This window comes from Ictidomys tridecemlineatus, chromosome 6, assembly GCF_052094955.1.
Source record: "Ictidomys tridecemlineatus isolate mIctTri1 chromosome 6, mIctTri1.hap1, whole genome shotgun sequence".
Lineage (NCBI taxonomy): Eukaryota > Metazoa > Chordata > Mammalia > Rodentia > Sciuridae > Ictidomys > Ictidomys tridecemlineatus.
The window spans coordinates 64,158,118-64,175,514 of record NC_135482.1 but is presented as its reverse complement, the minus strand read 5'-3'; the positions used below and the strand labels follow the sequence as shown (position 1 = coordinate 64,175,514).

Genomic DNA, 17,397 nt, shown 5'->3' with positions numbered 1-17,397 from the left:
GTTGTACGAGGGCTAGGAGGAGTAACTAAAAAACGGTGGAAAGCTCACAATGGAGCAGGGTCTATGGTTAGGAAAGAGAGGGGCATCTTTAGGTTACTGAATAGCCAAACATTCATAGTCCTTCCATTTTCCGCACTGCTCTGTTCTTCCCAGGTCTTTTTAATTCCTTTGCTGTTTTATGAATGTAACAGATCTAATTGGGATGGCTGAATTAGACCTTCTTGATTGACCCCTTTCAAAACCTGAAATGATTGGTTGATGGATAATCCCAGCTGCCAAATCTAATAGTTTGTTTCATGACTATTTATTGACAGTGAATGATAGAGACTATAAGCACTGAAGAATGCTTTTTAAAGGCCATTCACTTTATCATATGTGTTCTGAGCTACAAGAAGTGGTCTTTATGCCCCTAGAGAGCAGAGGGGGAGATAAGGAGAGAGAAGGCTGAAGAGCTTTTTAGTGAGGAATGGAAGAGGAGAATGGTCCATTATTTCTTTTACAATAAGAGACATAATTTCCTGTTTCTAATGAAGGCTTCCTTGGTAGTAGGTTCCTGTCCCTTTGTTAATTGTGTATATTGTTTTGGGATTACAAAACTCTGAAGTTGACTAATTTGTAAAGGTTTGTATTTTATTTTTTTTAATGTTTCACTAGATAAAAAGAGATGAAGAATCATTGTGATTAAATTTGTACAATTCAGTAAGTAGGACTGAAATTTAAGCATACATATAATTTTTGAAATAATAAATGTTTATTATAGAAAAATTAGAAAATATAGAAAAAAGAAAAATGCTACAACCAATTCATAATCTTGCAAGCCATAGTGTTAATATATTGACATAAAACTGGGGGTGTTTCTCAGTGGTAGAACATTTGCCTAGCATGTACAAGGCCCTAGATTCAATCCTCAGCGCTTCAAACAAAAGCAATTAAAAAAAAAAAAGTGTATAAGTGAGGTGCGGTGGCACACACCAGTAACCCCAGTAACTCAAGAGGCTGAGGTAGCCGGGTGCAGTGGGGCATGTCTGTAATCCCCATGGCTCAGGGGATCACAAGTTCAAGACCAGCCTCAGCAAAAGTGAGGTACTAAGCAACTCAGGGAGACCCTGTCTCTAAATAAAATACAAAAAAGGGCTGGGGATGTGGTTCAGTGTTGAATACCTCTGAGTTCAATCCCTGATACTGGCACTCCCCCCCTCCCCCCCCCAAAAAAAAGGTGGCTGAGGCAAGAGGATTGCAAGTTGGAGGCCAACCTCAGCAATTTAGTGAGGCCCTAAGCAATTTAGTGAAACTTGTCTTAAAAAAACAAAAAGGGCTGGGAATGTGACTTAGTGGTAAAGTACCCTTGAGTTAAATCTCCAATCCCCCACCTCAAAAAAAGATGTATAAGTATTCTATTTATATGCATACATATATGTATTTTAAAATATTGCTTTTCTGAAAAAGCAATATTCTGAAAAAGGGAGGCTGAGGCAAGAAAATCCTGAGAAACTTAAGGAGACCCTGTTTCAAAATAAAGAAGAAGCTGGTATATAACTCAGTGATAGAGCTCCCCTGGATTCAATTCCCAGTACCATTAAATAAACAAACCAACAAATTAAAGTGTCTATTTAAAAAGAAACAAATAAATAGAATGTACTGTGTGAACTATTATCTTGTTTTTCTTTCTGCTAAATATTTTGACCATCTTATTGTGTTAGCAAATATGTATCTACAGAATATTTATTTTTAATGAATTTTGTGGGAAGGGTACTGGGAATTGAACCCAGGGACGCTTAACTACTGAACCACATCCCTAGTCTTTATTTGATTCGATTTTGAGGAAAGGACTTGCTAAATTGCTCAGGCTGGCTTTGAACTTGAGATCCTCTTGCCTCAGACTCCCAAGTTGCTGGGATTATAGGCATGTATCGATATACCTGGTTAATATAAACCAAGCTTGTTTTGTTAAAATCAGACTCTGTTACAATATAAAGTGAAATATAAGTGAAACTGGGCTATAATGCCATCCCCTAAGGATAAACAATTTAGTAAGTAGCCTTCCAGATTAATTTCTATAAATATGCAAACATATCTCTTACTGTATTTTAAAAGACTAGACCCCAGATACCTCTGTTCTGCTGCTTGCCTTTTGTACTTAATATGTTTTAGACATCTTCCAGTGTCAGTTCATTTGGAATACTTGCATATTATCATATAGATCAGGAATCTTTGTCCTCAGAACTGTTGACATTTTATACTGGATAAGTCTTTGTTGTGGAACTGCCTTGTTCATTGCAGGATGTTCCCTAACCTCTGTCCTTCAGATGCCAGTAGCACCTCTTCCTCCACTTGTGACAAAACTGTTTCCAGGCATCCCCACCCTGAGGCAGGGTGTGTGTGTGTATATATATGCACAATTGCTTCTAGTTGAAAGCCACTTATAAAGATATAACCAACTAGTTTGCTTCCAGTTTTTTCACTACAAAGAATGGGGCACAGAATATGTTTATATTGATTTTTGTGCAACTGTGTTAATATTATCATTAAGTAAATTCCTAGAATTATGGTTAGTTGCTAAGTCAAAATTTTGATGGAAATTGCCAAATTACTTCAAAAGGGTAATTTATTTATTTTTGTAAAACTATATTCTTATGATTCCAATGATTATCTGGATCCAAAGCTATATTCTTATGAGTTCTGGATCCAGATAACCAACTTCTGATGAGACACACACCTCTTGGTGACCCACGAACTTAAGTACAGGGTCAGCTTTTGTCTTCTCAATTCACCAGACATATACTTCTTGCCATATTTGTTTGTCAGATAGCAACATCATCTGCCTGGTTGCTCAAGCTAGAAACTACCTTCTCTACCATATATTCGCCCACTCAGCAGATTCTATCCAGTGGTACTCCTTAATCTTTCTCTTAATTTGCTTTTCATCTCTGGGAACTTGCTGAAGCACAGATATGCATGTGATGCCCCCTGCTCCAGTCCTCCAGTGAGCCCTGTTGCTCTCCCCTTAACTAGCATCATCAGCTTCTTTTTAAATAAAACTTTCTTGAAAGGTTGAGACTGGAGGATCCCAAATTTGAGGCCAGCCATGACAATTTAGTGAGATCCTTTTTAAAAATAAAATAATAGAAAGGTCCAGGAATGTGCCTCAGTGATAGTTTCCCAGGGTTCAATCCTAGTCCAAAGTAGAATAGAATAATAGAATAGCTTTCTCTGGTTTTAAAAAAAAAAAATTGTTTTGAAAAGCAGTGCTCTATCATGTCATATGTACTTCACTGCATATACTTGTTCTCCCAGCTTTGACTTGGTCATCTGCCCTTGAATGCCCTGTTGGCCCTCTGCATTTCCTACTCCTTTTAGCCTGCCCTGTACCTGTTTATCTTCTCCCCTTTCCTTATTACCTGAGACATTTCTTGGCACTTCAGCTACACATTTCCTCCATTTATCAGTTTATCCTTATGACATTTTTTGTATCTGTACTTTGCATGTGCTTCATGTTTACTTTTAAAATTTAACCTTGTAGAAAAGACAGCCATATGTGTAAATAATATAAACCAGTAAATCAAGGAGAGAGGTTATAGGAATTCTAGCTTCAGATTCCAGCACAGATGTTAGGATAGATGTTAGGATAGGTCTTTTAAATATCCCATTTGAGTGCCTAAGCCATCACTGCTCCTCTTAACTAGACTTATGATTTTTTGTAGTTCTCTGTAGCAGTGTAAGAAAATACTTCACAAACCAGTTGCATCCATTTGGTTAAACTGAAACTTTTGAAGGAGATCATTGTCAGCCTTGCAGCATTCCATTTTAGGATATCTTAAATTCCAGGAAGCTAGGGGTACCTACAGTGGTACATGCCTGTAATCCTGGTGACTCAGGAGGCTGAGGCAGGAGGATCGTGAGTTCAAAGCCAGACTCAGCAACTTAGTGATACTCAGCAATTTAGTGAGACCCTGTTTCAAAATAGAAAGGCTAGGGATATGGTTTGGTAGTTGAGAGCCCCTGGATTCAATCCCCAGTGCCAAAAAGAAAAGAAAAGAAAGTCGGGATAGTTTGGAACTGGGAATCTCTGCTGGATTATGTCACACATTGTTATGCAAGATTGGTACAGGGACAAGCCCTACAATTCTCTGTAAAAAGTCCACTCCAAGTCTGTGGGAAGTTACACTTAGCAAAATTTTGGCAAAGAACCATACATTTTTGTTCAGACTGCATGTGGTAGTTCTATAACACTCTGTAATTAATTTTATTTTTATAATGAGAACAACCACAGAATAAGAATAATGCATAAACTATTTCTGTTTCTTACTATTTTAGGGGACATCACACAGAAGGGATATGAAAAGAAGAGGTCCAAACTCCTGTCTCCTTACAGCCCACAGACACAAGGTAGGTGATGAGAAATGGTATTAACTTTTCAGTATTTTTATACCAAATGGATGCTGTCTTACAAGAAATATACCTTTAATTTGTTCCTGTTTTGTTTTTTGTTATTGTTTTGTTTGTTTTCTCACCAAGGGAGAGGGAAAAAAGGAAGGAAAGAAAGGAGGAAATGAATCTTAATTGAGCATCTGCCATGTGCAAGGCACTTTAAAAATACACACAGTCATCAAGTTATTTATGCAGAGCTTGGGTGATAGTATGTGAAATACTGAGATGATTCAATGGCAGAAGATTCCAGGCCATGGAAAAACGTCATCTTATTTATGTCAGAGCACAAACTTTGATGGAGAACAAGGAGAGCAAGATAGGGAGGAAAAACAGATCTAGAATTATAAGGTACCTCAAGTGTTGTATGACTGGAGGATTTAGGGGCAGGACCCCAAATAAACATAGGGATTAATTAACAGCCTGACTTATTGCTTTTGTAAAGAGATTGACAAGTTATTTTTTTTTAATATATTTTTTTTAGTTGTTGATGGACCTTTATTTTATTCATTTATTTATCTGTGGTGCTGAGAATCAAACCTAGTGCTTCATACATGCTAGGCAAGTGCTCTATCTCTGAGCCACAACCCCATCCCTCTCTCTCTTTTTTTTTAATATATATGTTTTTTAGTTGTAGGTGGACAATACCTTTATTTACTTTAATGCAGTGCTGAGGATCAAACCCAGTGCCTCATGAGTGCTAGGCAAGTGCTTGACCACTGAGCCAAAACCCCAGCCCCTTGACAAGTTTTTAAAATATCTAATAAAAGACGTGAGTCACTTTTGTGCTTAATTCCAAAGGGGTTGCCATACCTTGACTTCTAAACAAGGCTTATCTCTCTCTTTTTTTGTACTGGGGATTGAACCCAGGGGTACTTTACTACTGAACCATATCCCCAGCCCTTATTATATTTTATTTAGAGATAGAGTCTCCCTGAGTTTGCATAGGGCCTCCCTAATTTGCTGAGGCCGATGTTGAATTTGCAATTCTCCTGCCTCAGCCTACTGAGTTGCTGGGATTATAGGTGTGTGCCACCATGTTTGGTTGGTCTTCTTTTTATTATCACTTTGTGCAGCAGTTGTAAACATTGTCAATAACAAAATACTCCCTCTGCTGAGGCAGACAGCTTAATTGCTGCCTTGGTATGTCATTTAGTCACTTTCTCCCTCTCAGGCAGATTCTTCCACCGGTATTATTGTCCTGTTTTTTAAAAAAGGTAGGGAGGGAGGGAGGAAGGATTTTTCCTTTACTTGTCAACCTCTGTCAACTTCACCATCTTTATTGCCTGCTTTATAATCAAACTGCTCAGAACTGTGCATACTGTTTATTGTTTTAACTGATCACTTCTCAGCCTATTCCAGGAATAATTATTATTAATCATTATTCCAATTATTTCTGGAATAATCATCTTCAAATCTCAGTAGTATTTGGCACTATACTTCTCAAATCTCTTCTTTTGAAGAACCCCCCCTAATTCTTCTTCCCCTTCTCTTGTGTCTTCTCTTAGCCATCCTTCTCTGTTAAATACTGCAATTTTCAAGACAAGGCTCCAAGCCCTCTTGTCTTCTCACTCTGTACTAGTGGTTCTCAAGTTGTAGTTTACATCAGAATTACTGGAGGGTTTATTAATACACAGATTGAATGGCCCTATTCTCAGAAATTCTGATTCAGTGATCCAAGGTACAGCCTGAGAATTTGCATTTTTGTCAAGTTCTAAAGTAATCTTGAAGTTTCTGGTTCAGGGACCATACTTTGAGAACCAATGTGTTTCTTATTTTCCTGGATTATTTTAGCCACACCTGTGGCTTTAATTATCATTTGAATACAGGTAACTCCCAAATATTATTTTCAGTCCATATGTCTCCTGAGCCCCTGATCCATAGTTCCAACTGCATGCTTTATATATCTTAAAAGGCACCTCCATTTCAACATATTTAAAATTAAATTTATGACTTGTGCACCAACCCTGCTACCACTACCAACCCCTCCCTACAAACACTGAAAATCCAGCTACAGCTACATCGAACTTGCTCCTATCCTTCTTTTTTGGCTTTTCCTCTTCTGAGTAAATACAATTCATATCCATAACCACAACATGTTAGAAACTAAAAAGTCATTCCTCTCTTGTCAGTCAGTTTTGGTAAATTTAATTTTTAAAGGAAATATATTTATTTTGTATAAATTTTCAGATTTATTAAGTTTTTCCCAACTTTTTTTTGTTTTTAAAAACTTGGCTTTATTTATATTGTTTATTTGGAGTTGGGGATGTACCTCAGTGTTAAAGTACCTTTTCTTTTTCTTTTTCTTTTTTTAAATACAACACACAGGTTGCTTTATTTTTTTTTATGTTTATTTTAAGAGAAAATCTTTTTTTTTTTTTTAGAGAGAGAGAGAATTTTTAATATTTATTTTTTAGTTATCAGTGGACACAACATCTTTGTTTGTATGTGGTGCTGAGGATCGAACCCGGGCCGCACGCTACCGGTTGAGCCACATCCCCAGCCCTTAAAGTACTTTTTCTGCATTCATAAGGTTCTAGGTTCCATCCCCAGTACCCAGGGTAGGAAGTGGAGGGTAGTTATGTATTACTTTTGCTTATTAGTGTCTCTCCTTCTCCCCTCACCTTCTCTTTTCTTGATCAGTTTTCCTAGAAGTTTGTCTTTTCAAAGAATAAACTTTTCATTTTATTGAGCATGACTTTATCTTCTGATTCATTATTTTTGGGTCACTTAAGTATGTTTTTCTATTTTCTTTACTCTTTTGTACTTTTAAAAATCTTTCTGAGTTGCATGCTTAGATTGTCTGCCTTTTTTCATAAGATAAATTTTCTTCTTCATCCCTCGCCACTCCCATACTTACAGATTGAATCCAAGGGTGTTCTACCACAGAGCTATACCCTCAGCCCTTTTATTTTTTATTTTGAGGCAGGGTATTGCAAAGTTGCCAAGGCTGGCTTCAATCTCACAATCCTCCTTCCTCAGCCTCCCAAGTTGGTGGTATTACAGACATGTGCTTATATCCCTGATAGATGAATCAGTCTTCCTCCCTCCCTCCCTCAATATTTTTTTAAAGTTATCAATGATCGTTATTTTATTTATTTATATACAGTGCTGAGAATGGAACCCATTGGCTCACATGCTAGGCAAGTGCTCTACCACTGAGTCACAACCCCAGCCCAGATTAATGTTTCTTAACTTCACTATGGTCAGAGAACAAACCTTTACAAAATCATGTATTTGTTATTAAGCTGTACCCAGTCTTTGGTAAATTTCTGTTAACTCATTTATTTGTGTTTTAACTGTTGCGTTGATAAGTCTGTTTGCATTAGCTCAAACGAATTTTTTACTAACTTTTATGACTGAACTATCAATTCTGATAAAAGTGTTTCAACACACTTGTACTATGACTATAGAATTATTAGTTTCCCTTGTAATTCTGTCAAGTTTTGCTTTTGTATTTATTTATTTGTAGTCTAGGTATTGAACCCAAGGTTTTGACAAGGCCTATCTTAAGGCTTTTTGTTTGTTTAATCTAAACTTGATCTAGAGTTATCAGGTATCTTTATTTTCTTCCCAAACAACACAAGGACTTTAGGATGCTTTGATGTTGATCACCATCACTTCCCATCTTTTATTATTATTATTAGTAGTAGTAGTACTGAGGACTGAACCCAGGGGCCCTTTACCACTGAGCTATATCCTCAGTCCTTTTTATTTTAAGATAGGTCTTGCTAAGTTCCTGAGGCAGGCTTCCCAACTTTTTTTTTTTTTTTTTGGTGGTGCTGGGGATTGTACCCAGGGCCTTGTGCATGCGAGGCAAGCAGTCTATTAACTGAGCTATGTCCCCAGCCCTAGCCTCCATCTTTTGATTCTCCTGTCTCAGCTTCTTGAACTGCTGGGATTACAGGCATGTGCCACATGCCTGTTTCCCATTTTATATTTTAGCATCACTTTGTTTACATATGCTTCAATTATCACTTATTATTATTGTGTTATGTAGATAGTGATAGTTAATAATTATTTCTTTGTTTGCTACTCCTTTTTTTGATATTTATTTTTTAGTTGTAGTTGGACAAATACCTTTATTTCACTTATTTTTTTTTATGTGGTGCTGAGGATCAAACCCAGGGTCTTGCACGTGTGAGACGAGTGCTCTGCCTCTGTGCTACAACCCTAGCCCTGGTGCTCCTTCTTTTAAAAACAATTATACAAGCACTATTCCTTCTTATTTGTCTTCTTAGTTCAATCTCCTTTCTAAATGCATTCTTTTTTTTTGGATACTTGGAATCAGACCCAGAGGTGCTCTACCCTGCCCCCTTTTAAAATTATATTTTATCGGGGCTGGGGATGTGACTCAAGCAATAGCGCGCTCGCCTGGCATGCGTGCGGCCCGGGTTCGATTCTCCAGCCCCACATACAAACAAAGATGTTGTGTCCGCCAATAACTAAAAAATAAATAAATATTTAAAAAATAAAATTATATTTTATCTTAATTTAATTTTTGAGATAGGTTCTCGCTGAGTTGCCCAGGCTGGCCTTAAATTTGTGATTCTCCTGCTCAGCTTTCTGAGTTGTTGGGATGGTGTGTGTCGAATTGCTCAACGCTAAATGCATTTTTTAGTAAGCACATACTTTAGTGAGAATATTAGTAGTAAATTCTCTTAAATTTGTATATATTCCTTTTTGGGGCGGCGGGGGGGGGGATCTTTATTCTTGAACAGGTATCTTTCCCAAAAAGCAATGTGTTATAGGGCTGGGTAATCTATATTATATAAATTCTGTAGGAAAAGAGGAGATTATTCCTTAGCATATTGACCCCATATATATTTATAGATTTTGAAGAAAACATTTGGTTCAATTTTTTTAATGGCATTGGATTGCAAATTTAAAAATTATTTTAGAGTCTGATATAAAATCAAATGAAATAAAAAGAAAATAATTTAGTTAAACAAGCCAAACTTCATTTGGCATTTAAGGATCATGCTGTCTTTGGGGATTGAATTCAAGGGCGCTTGACCACTGAGCCCTATCCCCAATCCTATTTTGTATTTTATTTAGAGACGGGGTCTCAACACTAAGCATTTTGCCTTTTCTGAATCTGGCTTTGAACTCACCATCCTCCTGCCTCAGCCTCTTGAGCTGCTAGGATTACAGGTGTGCGCCACCACACCTGGCTCCATGCTGTCTTTTAAAGAGATGAAAGTATCCCTGGGCATATGCCTGTAATCCCAGTGGCTCTAAAGACTAAGACAGAAGGACCACAAGTTCAAAGCCACCCTCAGCAAATTAATGAGGCTCTAAGCAACTCATCGAGACCTGGTCTCTAAATAAAATATAAAAAAAGCGCTGGGCATGTGGCTCAGTGGTTGAAAGCCCCTGGGTTCAATCCCTAGCACCCCCTTTCCCCCACAAAGAGATAAATATATCGTTATGAAGATTAAAATTACATTTAAGACTTCAGAATGCTCCCACTTTGAGAGGCATATTCACACCTCCCATTTTCTGCTCATGCTGCCCCATGTACTCTTGACAGGAATGGCTCACAGAATGTCTTTCAGTAGTTGGAAGCTGCTGGGGCCAAGTATAAAGGTTCCCACACGCCTCAATTAGCAAAGTCCAGGGAGAGGGCCAGGAAATTAACTTTCTTTTGGCACCATCCGAAGAACTGAATTTTCAGAAAAATTGTATGGCTCCTCTGTAAATTAATCACTCTTGGTGACTTTTGTAGTTGTAGAAAAATGGAAAGTTTTGAATTAGGAAGGCAACTTCCTTGTGCTGATCCTTTAGTCTAATCTTTAAATTCAGAAACTTTAAATAGAAGTAACTGATAAATCCAGCCAGCTTTAATGGAAAAAGAGTTTATTTTAAAGGCACAGGGTTACTGACAGAACCGAAGGGCATGTATTTACTAAGCACTGACTTTGTTCCAGGTACTGTTTAGATACCAAGGAAACAGCATTGAATAGGGCTGACCAGACCCTACCTTTGTGAATCTTTGCTGCCTCTACCCAGAACCTACCACTTTCTCCCTCACTCTGGTAGGGTTTTGCTCTATTGGAGAAGTTTTAGGCAGTCCCATCCCCCTTATCTGAGTTGCATTTAAAAAAAACTCCCTCTAGCTATCCCATAGATTATTGTCTATTATGCATCTTACTTTCATAATGGACCTTTAAGGTCTTTAAAGTCATTCTGTTTAATTATTTTAATTTTTCTTGTCCCCAGTTTCTAGCATTAGTGCCTTACATCTAATAGATGTTCTACAAATATTTGCAAAACTAACAGAGAATTTAGAATTTCTAGTTTTTTTAAAAATAAACATTTGTGAAAATGAAAGTGTTGGATAGTGAAAGAAGTGGTTACTGTTCTTCATGCCAAAAAATGATCTCTTGTACTGCGTTGTTCCTGGTAACTTGTCTTACCCTTAGTCAGTCTGATCACTCAGACTTACTAAAACCTTAAAAGACACTGCCATTTGTTAATTTTCATCTGAGATTTTTTTAAAATTTAATTTTTATTTTTAAGTGAAATTAATGTATCTATAATTGTATTATATTAGAATAGTAATACAAGGGCTGGGGATATAGCTCAGTCGGTAGAGTGCTTGCCTCACATGCACAAGGTCCTGGGTTTAATCCCCGGACCTCCCCCACCTCCCCCAAAAAGAAAAAAAAAAAAACAGTGTTACAGATTCATAACAATAGAAACAAACAGTGCTCTGCCACCACTTTTCCAGTGACAGCTTCTTTGAAGTGTTTTTATTGTTTCTTCTGATAGTTACCTCTGTATTCTAAATAATCATTTTTACTGTTTCTTGACTTTTTTTCTATTTGAAGCATAATTTGTTCATTTCTTACTTTGAAAGAACCTTTTTCTCTTATGCCTCGCTCCCTCCTTGACCACATAAATACCACACCTTCCCTCTTTCTCTTCTCCCCTTCCTTCACATTTTACAACACATAATCAGTCTGTGAAGTATGTTCAATATATTATGTATATATTTTTGCTGTTGCATCAGCATGCAGTGTTTTTATAATGGTGTAAATATTATTCATACTTTGGCTTCCTATGATTACATTTCCTTTCTTACACAACTTTCTGCTTTTTTCTAGAGTTAAATCTATCAGTTGTTATTCTTTTTAAGAACCAGCTTCTGTTCTTCATCTCTCTTGGGTCCATCTGAAGTCATTATTCTTTTATATTGCTGTAGACCTTCATTGTCACTCTAATGGCAATTTGAGAAGGAATGGACATAGGTCAAAGTGTTCATTCTTCCATGTTCAATCAGAATTCTTTATTTTAACATTTCTATGTAAGAATTGTTTAAGATTTGTTGCAGAAAGATGATTTGTGTCAACCTAAAAGATCTCAGGGATCTTAGTACTTAATTTTGGCTGTTTACCAGCAAGCTGAACAGCCTCATTTAAGTGTTGAAATTGGGAGACCATCTTCCTCTGGCTGAGTTCTAGAAGAGAAGTGGGTACCCTGCCTCCACTGTTTTACAGTTCTTTGCTGTTTAAAATTGTCCTTTACTCTCTAGTGGCTTCTCCTGTAGGACCCCCAATCTTTTTGCTTTAGTATATCACTGCAGCTTCTGTTTTTGATGGCATTGGTGAAGACATTCCATTCTATCTTAACTATATTTGAGATTATTTCCAATCTTTATGTATTTGTTTTTCTTCTTTCATTTTTTGATTTTCTGTTGCTATCTTTCACTGCATTTAATTAGGTATTGTCTTCCACTTCAGAATAGGATCTCAATTTTTATGTGTTCCTACTTGGCCAATAGGTTTACACTGTATTTTTTTCCCCAGGCCCGCCCTCACTGCCCTTTTACGGATAAAGCATATCTGTTCTGGGTATGACTGTATGATGGCATTCTCTAAGTAAAGGTTTTTCCCAAACTTAGTTTGACTACTGCTTGATTTTTTTTTTAAAAATATTTTTTAGTTGTTGATGGACATTTATTTTTATTTATTTGTATGTGGTGCTGAGAATCGAACTCAGTGCCTCGTGCATGCCAGACAAGCACACTACGACTGAGCCACAACCCCAGCCCCTACTGCTTGATTTTTTAAAAAAGTATTTTAGTTGTCAATTGACTTTCATTTTATTTATTGATATGTGGTGCTGAGAATCAAACCTAGTGCCTCACACATGCTAGGCAAGTTCTCTGCCACTGAGCCATATCCCCAGCCCCTGCTGCTTGTTTTTGCTAGGGGGTTTTGGCTCAGTGTCCCAATATATACACATATACTATAGTTGCTAGTTGTTCCATGCTCCCTTCATCATAGTTCTTCTTAGGTCAGTCCTACCTTTAAGGTTGTACATATATGTATATGACTAGGTTAAATGGAAACAAAGGAAAACACTTGTAGTTTCTCTCCCTGCACCTCAGTAACACCTCTTGAGAATAATCTATAACTCTGTTTTTTTGATGTCATTATGTAAGTTATATGATAATAGAGTTGTAAATTTTTACATAAAACTGGTATAACTTAGAGGCTGGGGCTATAGCTCAGTGGTAGAGTGCTTGCCTTACCCATATGAGGCACTGGGTTTGATCCTCAGCATCACATAAAAATAAACAAAATAAATATATTGTGTCCGTCTTAATTTTTTTTTTAAAAGCCTAGTATAATTTAGAGATACACAGATAAGTAGGCTGTTTAGATCACCATTTAAACATATCCTTTAAATTGATATGTCTTTAATAGTCTTCCCAGCCATATACTGTCATTGGTGGAAGAGAACAGACAGACAAAATCTTAATTATTTGTTTTAACCAAAATATTAAGTCAGCAATGTAAAAGACCAAGGGCTAGTTATTATAGGAAATACAAAATGAATAATATTAGCTTCTGACCTCAGGGTATTTATACTATAAACAGGAGAGATTAGGCAGTTATTACAAATGAGGGTCATAAAGATAGAGTAAAATAAGACCATAAGAGAATTCTAAATAAAGCATTGTAGAAATTCAAAGGGACTAAACTTAAAAACCAGTTATTGAAATCAGAAATATAGCCAGGCACAGTGTCACACCCCTGTAGACCCAGCTACTTGGGCTAAGGCAGGAGAATCATTTGAGCTCATGAGTTTGAGACCAACCTGGGCAACACACAACAGAGAGAGAGAGTGACGGGGAGAGGGAGGGGAAATAAAAGAGAAAAAGAAAGTCAGGATGTGTTTTTTTTTTTTTTTAAATATTACAGAACATTTCCAACTATAAATATTAAGTAGGCACTGTGCCTCTGTGTGTATAGGGTGTGGAAAGTGGAATCAAAATATTTTTTCTACCTCATTTTGATTTAAAAGTTTCTTTCCAAGTGAGGCTTACAACATAATGGAAATAACATAATTTTTAAAGAAAAATCCCAGTTCCTATTCTGCTTTTTTATTTGCTGGATTTGGATAGTATTATGTGAACCCATATGTGCAGTATATTGCAAATATAAGTGCTCTCGTATATCTTATCAGAAGGAAGTCCAATATCTTCTCTTTGGGTCTTGTTTTTCTAAATTGTCTGGCAATTCCCATGGGTATAGATAGTGCTCTAGCAGAGGTGGTGGGTCTAGCTTTTCCCAAAGGGAAACAGTTCCACAGGGTGATACTGAAAATTGGTTCTTACTGTATGACCAATAGTGCTGATTCAATGCTAATCCTACTTCCTGTGTCTGCCTCTCATGCATTCTGAAGGATTGTACTCTGTTTGACTCATAAGGTACCCCTCTTGGGTAAACAGAGCATAACTCCGGGTATTGTGTTCTTTTAGTCTCCTGCACAGCCATTTTTCTCATATCATATGGGTCAAAATCTTTTCATATGCCTGCCCCTTCTCAGGCCAAGGACTCCTAAACCCCTTCCACCCAGAATCCACCCTTAGGAATTGGGCTGGTGGCAAAAGGCTAGTCCTTTTCTAGACTCCAAGCACCAGCATTCTCATTCTTCTCACTCTTTTCTGAGTGGGAAATCAATCACCCATCCTTCCAAAAAGTGTTCTCTGCAGTGATTTACCAGGTACCTTAGCCTCTCAGGGAAGACTCCTCAAGGGATTGAAGGTACCCATAACCCACCATTTTTGGAGAGGATAGGAATGAGAGTGAGGGCTCTAGAATAATTGAGGTGATTATAGCGCACTCTAACCAACTAATTTGTGGTGGGCATTCTGCATGCTAATAATACCTGTCAGTGTTATTGTGAAGATGAAATGAGATGGTGCTAATAAAGATTAAAGAGCTGGGCACAATGGTGCATGCCTGTAATCCCAGCAATTTGGGAGGCTGAGGCAGGAGGATCTCATTTTTGAGGCCAGCTTCAGCAATTTAGTGAGGCCTTAAGCTACTTAGACTCTGAATCAAAATAAAAAGGGCTGGGGATGTAACTCAGTGTTAAAACATCCTAGGCTTCAATCCCCAGGCCCCTTAATCACCCCTCAAAAGAAAGTTTAAAGAGACATAGAAATGTTATTATCATTGTTATTCTGCCATTTTCTGTTTAAATTCCTTCAAAGGGGGGAGATGCCCATTGGCTTATGACAAATGACCTTTTCTTCTCCACCCTCATTTTGTAATACCAACTCTGCATTAGCCCTATATGTATTTCTTAAACTTACCAATGTTTTTCTCTCACTGGACTTCTGCAGACATAAAAGTTAAAATTCCCCATTATGTAAGCTCAGAGAGCCTTATTCTTTTCCTTCTTGGCACATATAACAATATAAAATATGCAGGAGAATTGGTGATAACTGGTTTAATATGTTTCTTCTCTGGACACTAGCACCAAGACTAGTGAGCATGTCTTTGTTCACTCCTAAAATGTTGAAGTATGGTTCTCAGAGCCCAGCTTTAAACTATTCTCCTATAGATGAAAAATTCTGTTAGATTATAGGGAGAGTTGAAAGATAGACTGAGTTAGCTTTCTCCTATCTTCCTGAGTGGAAATTTTATGTAGTTTTATATTAATAAATATAAATTTTAAATTAATAAATATAAATGCTTCTTTTCCAGGTTATCATTGTCACTGTGTTCAAACAATAGAAACATATGACTCTGCTGTTTCTTTCTGCCAAAGAATAAATTATGTATATGTTGTTGAAAAGAAAGGTTGTGTGTTATAGAAGCATTTAAAATATGTGTTCTTTTAAACTTGTTACCAGATCTTACATCATCTCTCTTTAAACATAAGGATGACCCCTAGTGGATACTTTCTGCACAGTTGACTGTTTGGAAGATCAGGAACCCCCAAGATGAAGCTCAATTATAGTTCACACTAGGATTTAGAAGTTACAAAGAAGACTTAATTTATGAGACTGGTAGCTACCATTCCAGCACTTACCTGTATTAATGACTTTCAAAATTACTTTGATTTTATACAGAATTTTCTTTCGATAAATAAAACAATGAAATGGTAAAAAACTTTGGAATGTCTTATCAGTAACTCATTCCAAATACTTAGGGAATTTTTATGTCTCATCCAGCCCTTATAGTTGTATACAAAGAGTTTTACATACATAGTTGTAATTATACTGTGTACATAATATTTTGTATTATTACTTGACATTTAGACTAAAGTGTCTACATAATCTACATATTTTTCATATGTAGTGTCTCCTTATGTTGATACACACAGTTAATTCCATCTTTGCTTTCAGATTTTCCTTACCATCACATTGAAACTGCAAACTTTATTCAAAACGTTGAGACTTTTTTCAGGTAGATCCTGAAATCTGCTTTGAATGTGAAACCCTGAGCAAGGAATGGTTCACCTTCAGGCAGCATTTTGACTGTCCAACTCAGGTTACACAGGTTGTTAAATAATGCTCTCTGCCCTCTTATACCCCAGACACACTTCCTCATCCTCAATAAACTGGTGTCCTTGCCAGAAAGTTTAGCTGTGAATAAACCTTTCAGCTTTGAAGCCAGGGGTACTTAACCACTGAGCCACCTCCCTAGCCCTTTTTTATATTTTATTTAGAGACAAGGTCTCCTTCACTGAGTTGCTTAGGGCCTTGCTAAATAGCTGAGGCCGACTTTGAACTCATGATCCTCCTGTCCAGTCTCCCGAGCCGCTGGGATTACAGGCGTGTGCCACTGTGCCCTGCTCAGCTTTTTAAAAATCCATCCAGGACATAGTTTTCTACCTTTCTCTCCCTCCCTGCAAATATACTAATTTGCCAGTTGCTTTGGGGGAAAGTATAATTGATTTCAGGAGGTTGGAAAATCTTGATCAGAGTTTCATATTTATCTAATATGCTAAGAACTCCATATTATTTTAAACTTAATAGGTTTTGACCTTCAAATTAAGAAAATCCAACATAATTGGGGCCAAACTTCCAGTATATGAGCACTTGAAAGACACACTTAAAATATATCCAAACCATAACAGAAATGATCTGCAAAAGACATTTAGTCTGAATTTTGTGTAGAGAAAAAGTAGCATATGTGAGGACAAAAAAGTTTTTGAATTTTTTTTCCTTATATGGATTTAGGATTGCCTAATCTTGTAAGTGGGGCAAATGGTAGGTAAACTGTTTTCTAAGAGGTTTCTGTGGATATTTCTTGAGTTGTATTAATAGCAAAATTATATTACACTGATTGTTCCCTTAAACATTAAACCTAGGCTGGGGTTGTGGCTCAGTGGTAGAGCACTTGCCTAGCATGTGTGAGGCACTGGGTTCGATTCTTAGCACCTCATATAAATAGATAAAATAAACGGTCCATTAACTACTAAAAAATAAATAAAGAAATAAACCTATTTCTTTTCCTTATAACATAGGAAATAATGTAATAGGGAATTCATATTCACCAATAGATTATGCATTATTATTTATTATCTCTTGAGCCAAAGATTAGAAACATAAGTAGTCTATGTTTATGTTGATCTTCATACTTCATCTATTATCTTTTGACAAAGAGAATGATTCAAGTTTGTTCTCTTTGCTTATGTTATTCTCTGCTTTCTTATTGTGAAAAG

At 36.8% G+C, this 17,397-nt stretch overlaps 1 protein-coding gene across 5 annotated transcripts in view; it reads left to right on the top strand.

Moving 5' to 3' along the window:
- Dip2b (disco interacting protein 2 homolog B) overlaps positions 1–17,397 on the top strand; it is a 239,212-nt gene that overhangs the window by 112,009 nt on the left and 109,806 nt on the right. For all 5 annotated transcript variants that reach the window (XM_078014696.1, XM_021726156.3, XM_078014694.1 and 2 more), the window contains exon 2: positions 4,315–4,386. In XM_078014696.1, coding sequence (XP_077870822.1) covers positions 4,315–4,386 — 72 coding nt within the window. The remainder of the gene's footprint in view (positions 1–4,314; positions 4,387–17,397) is intronic.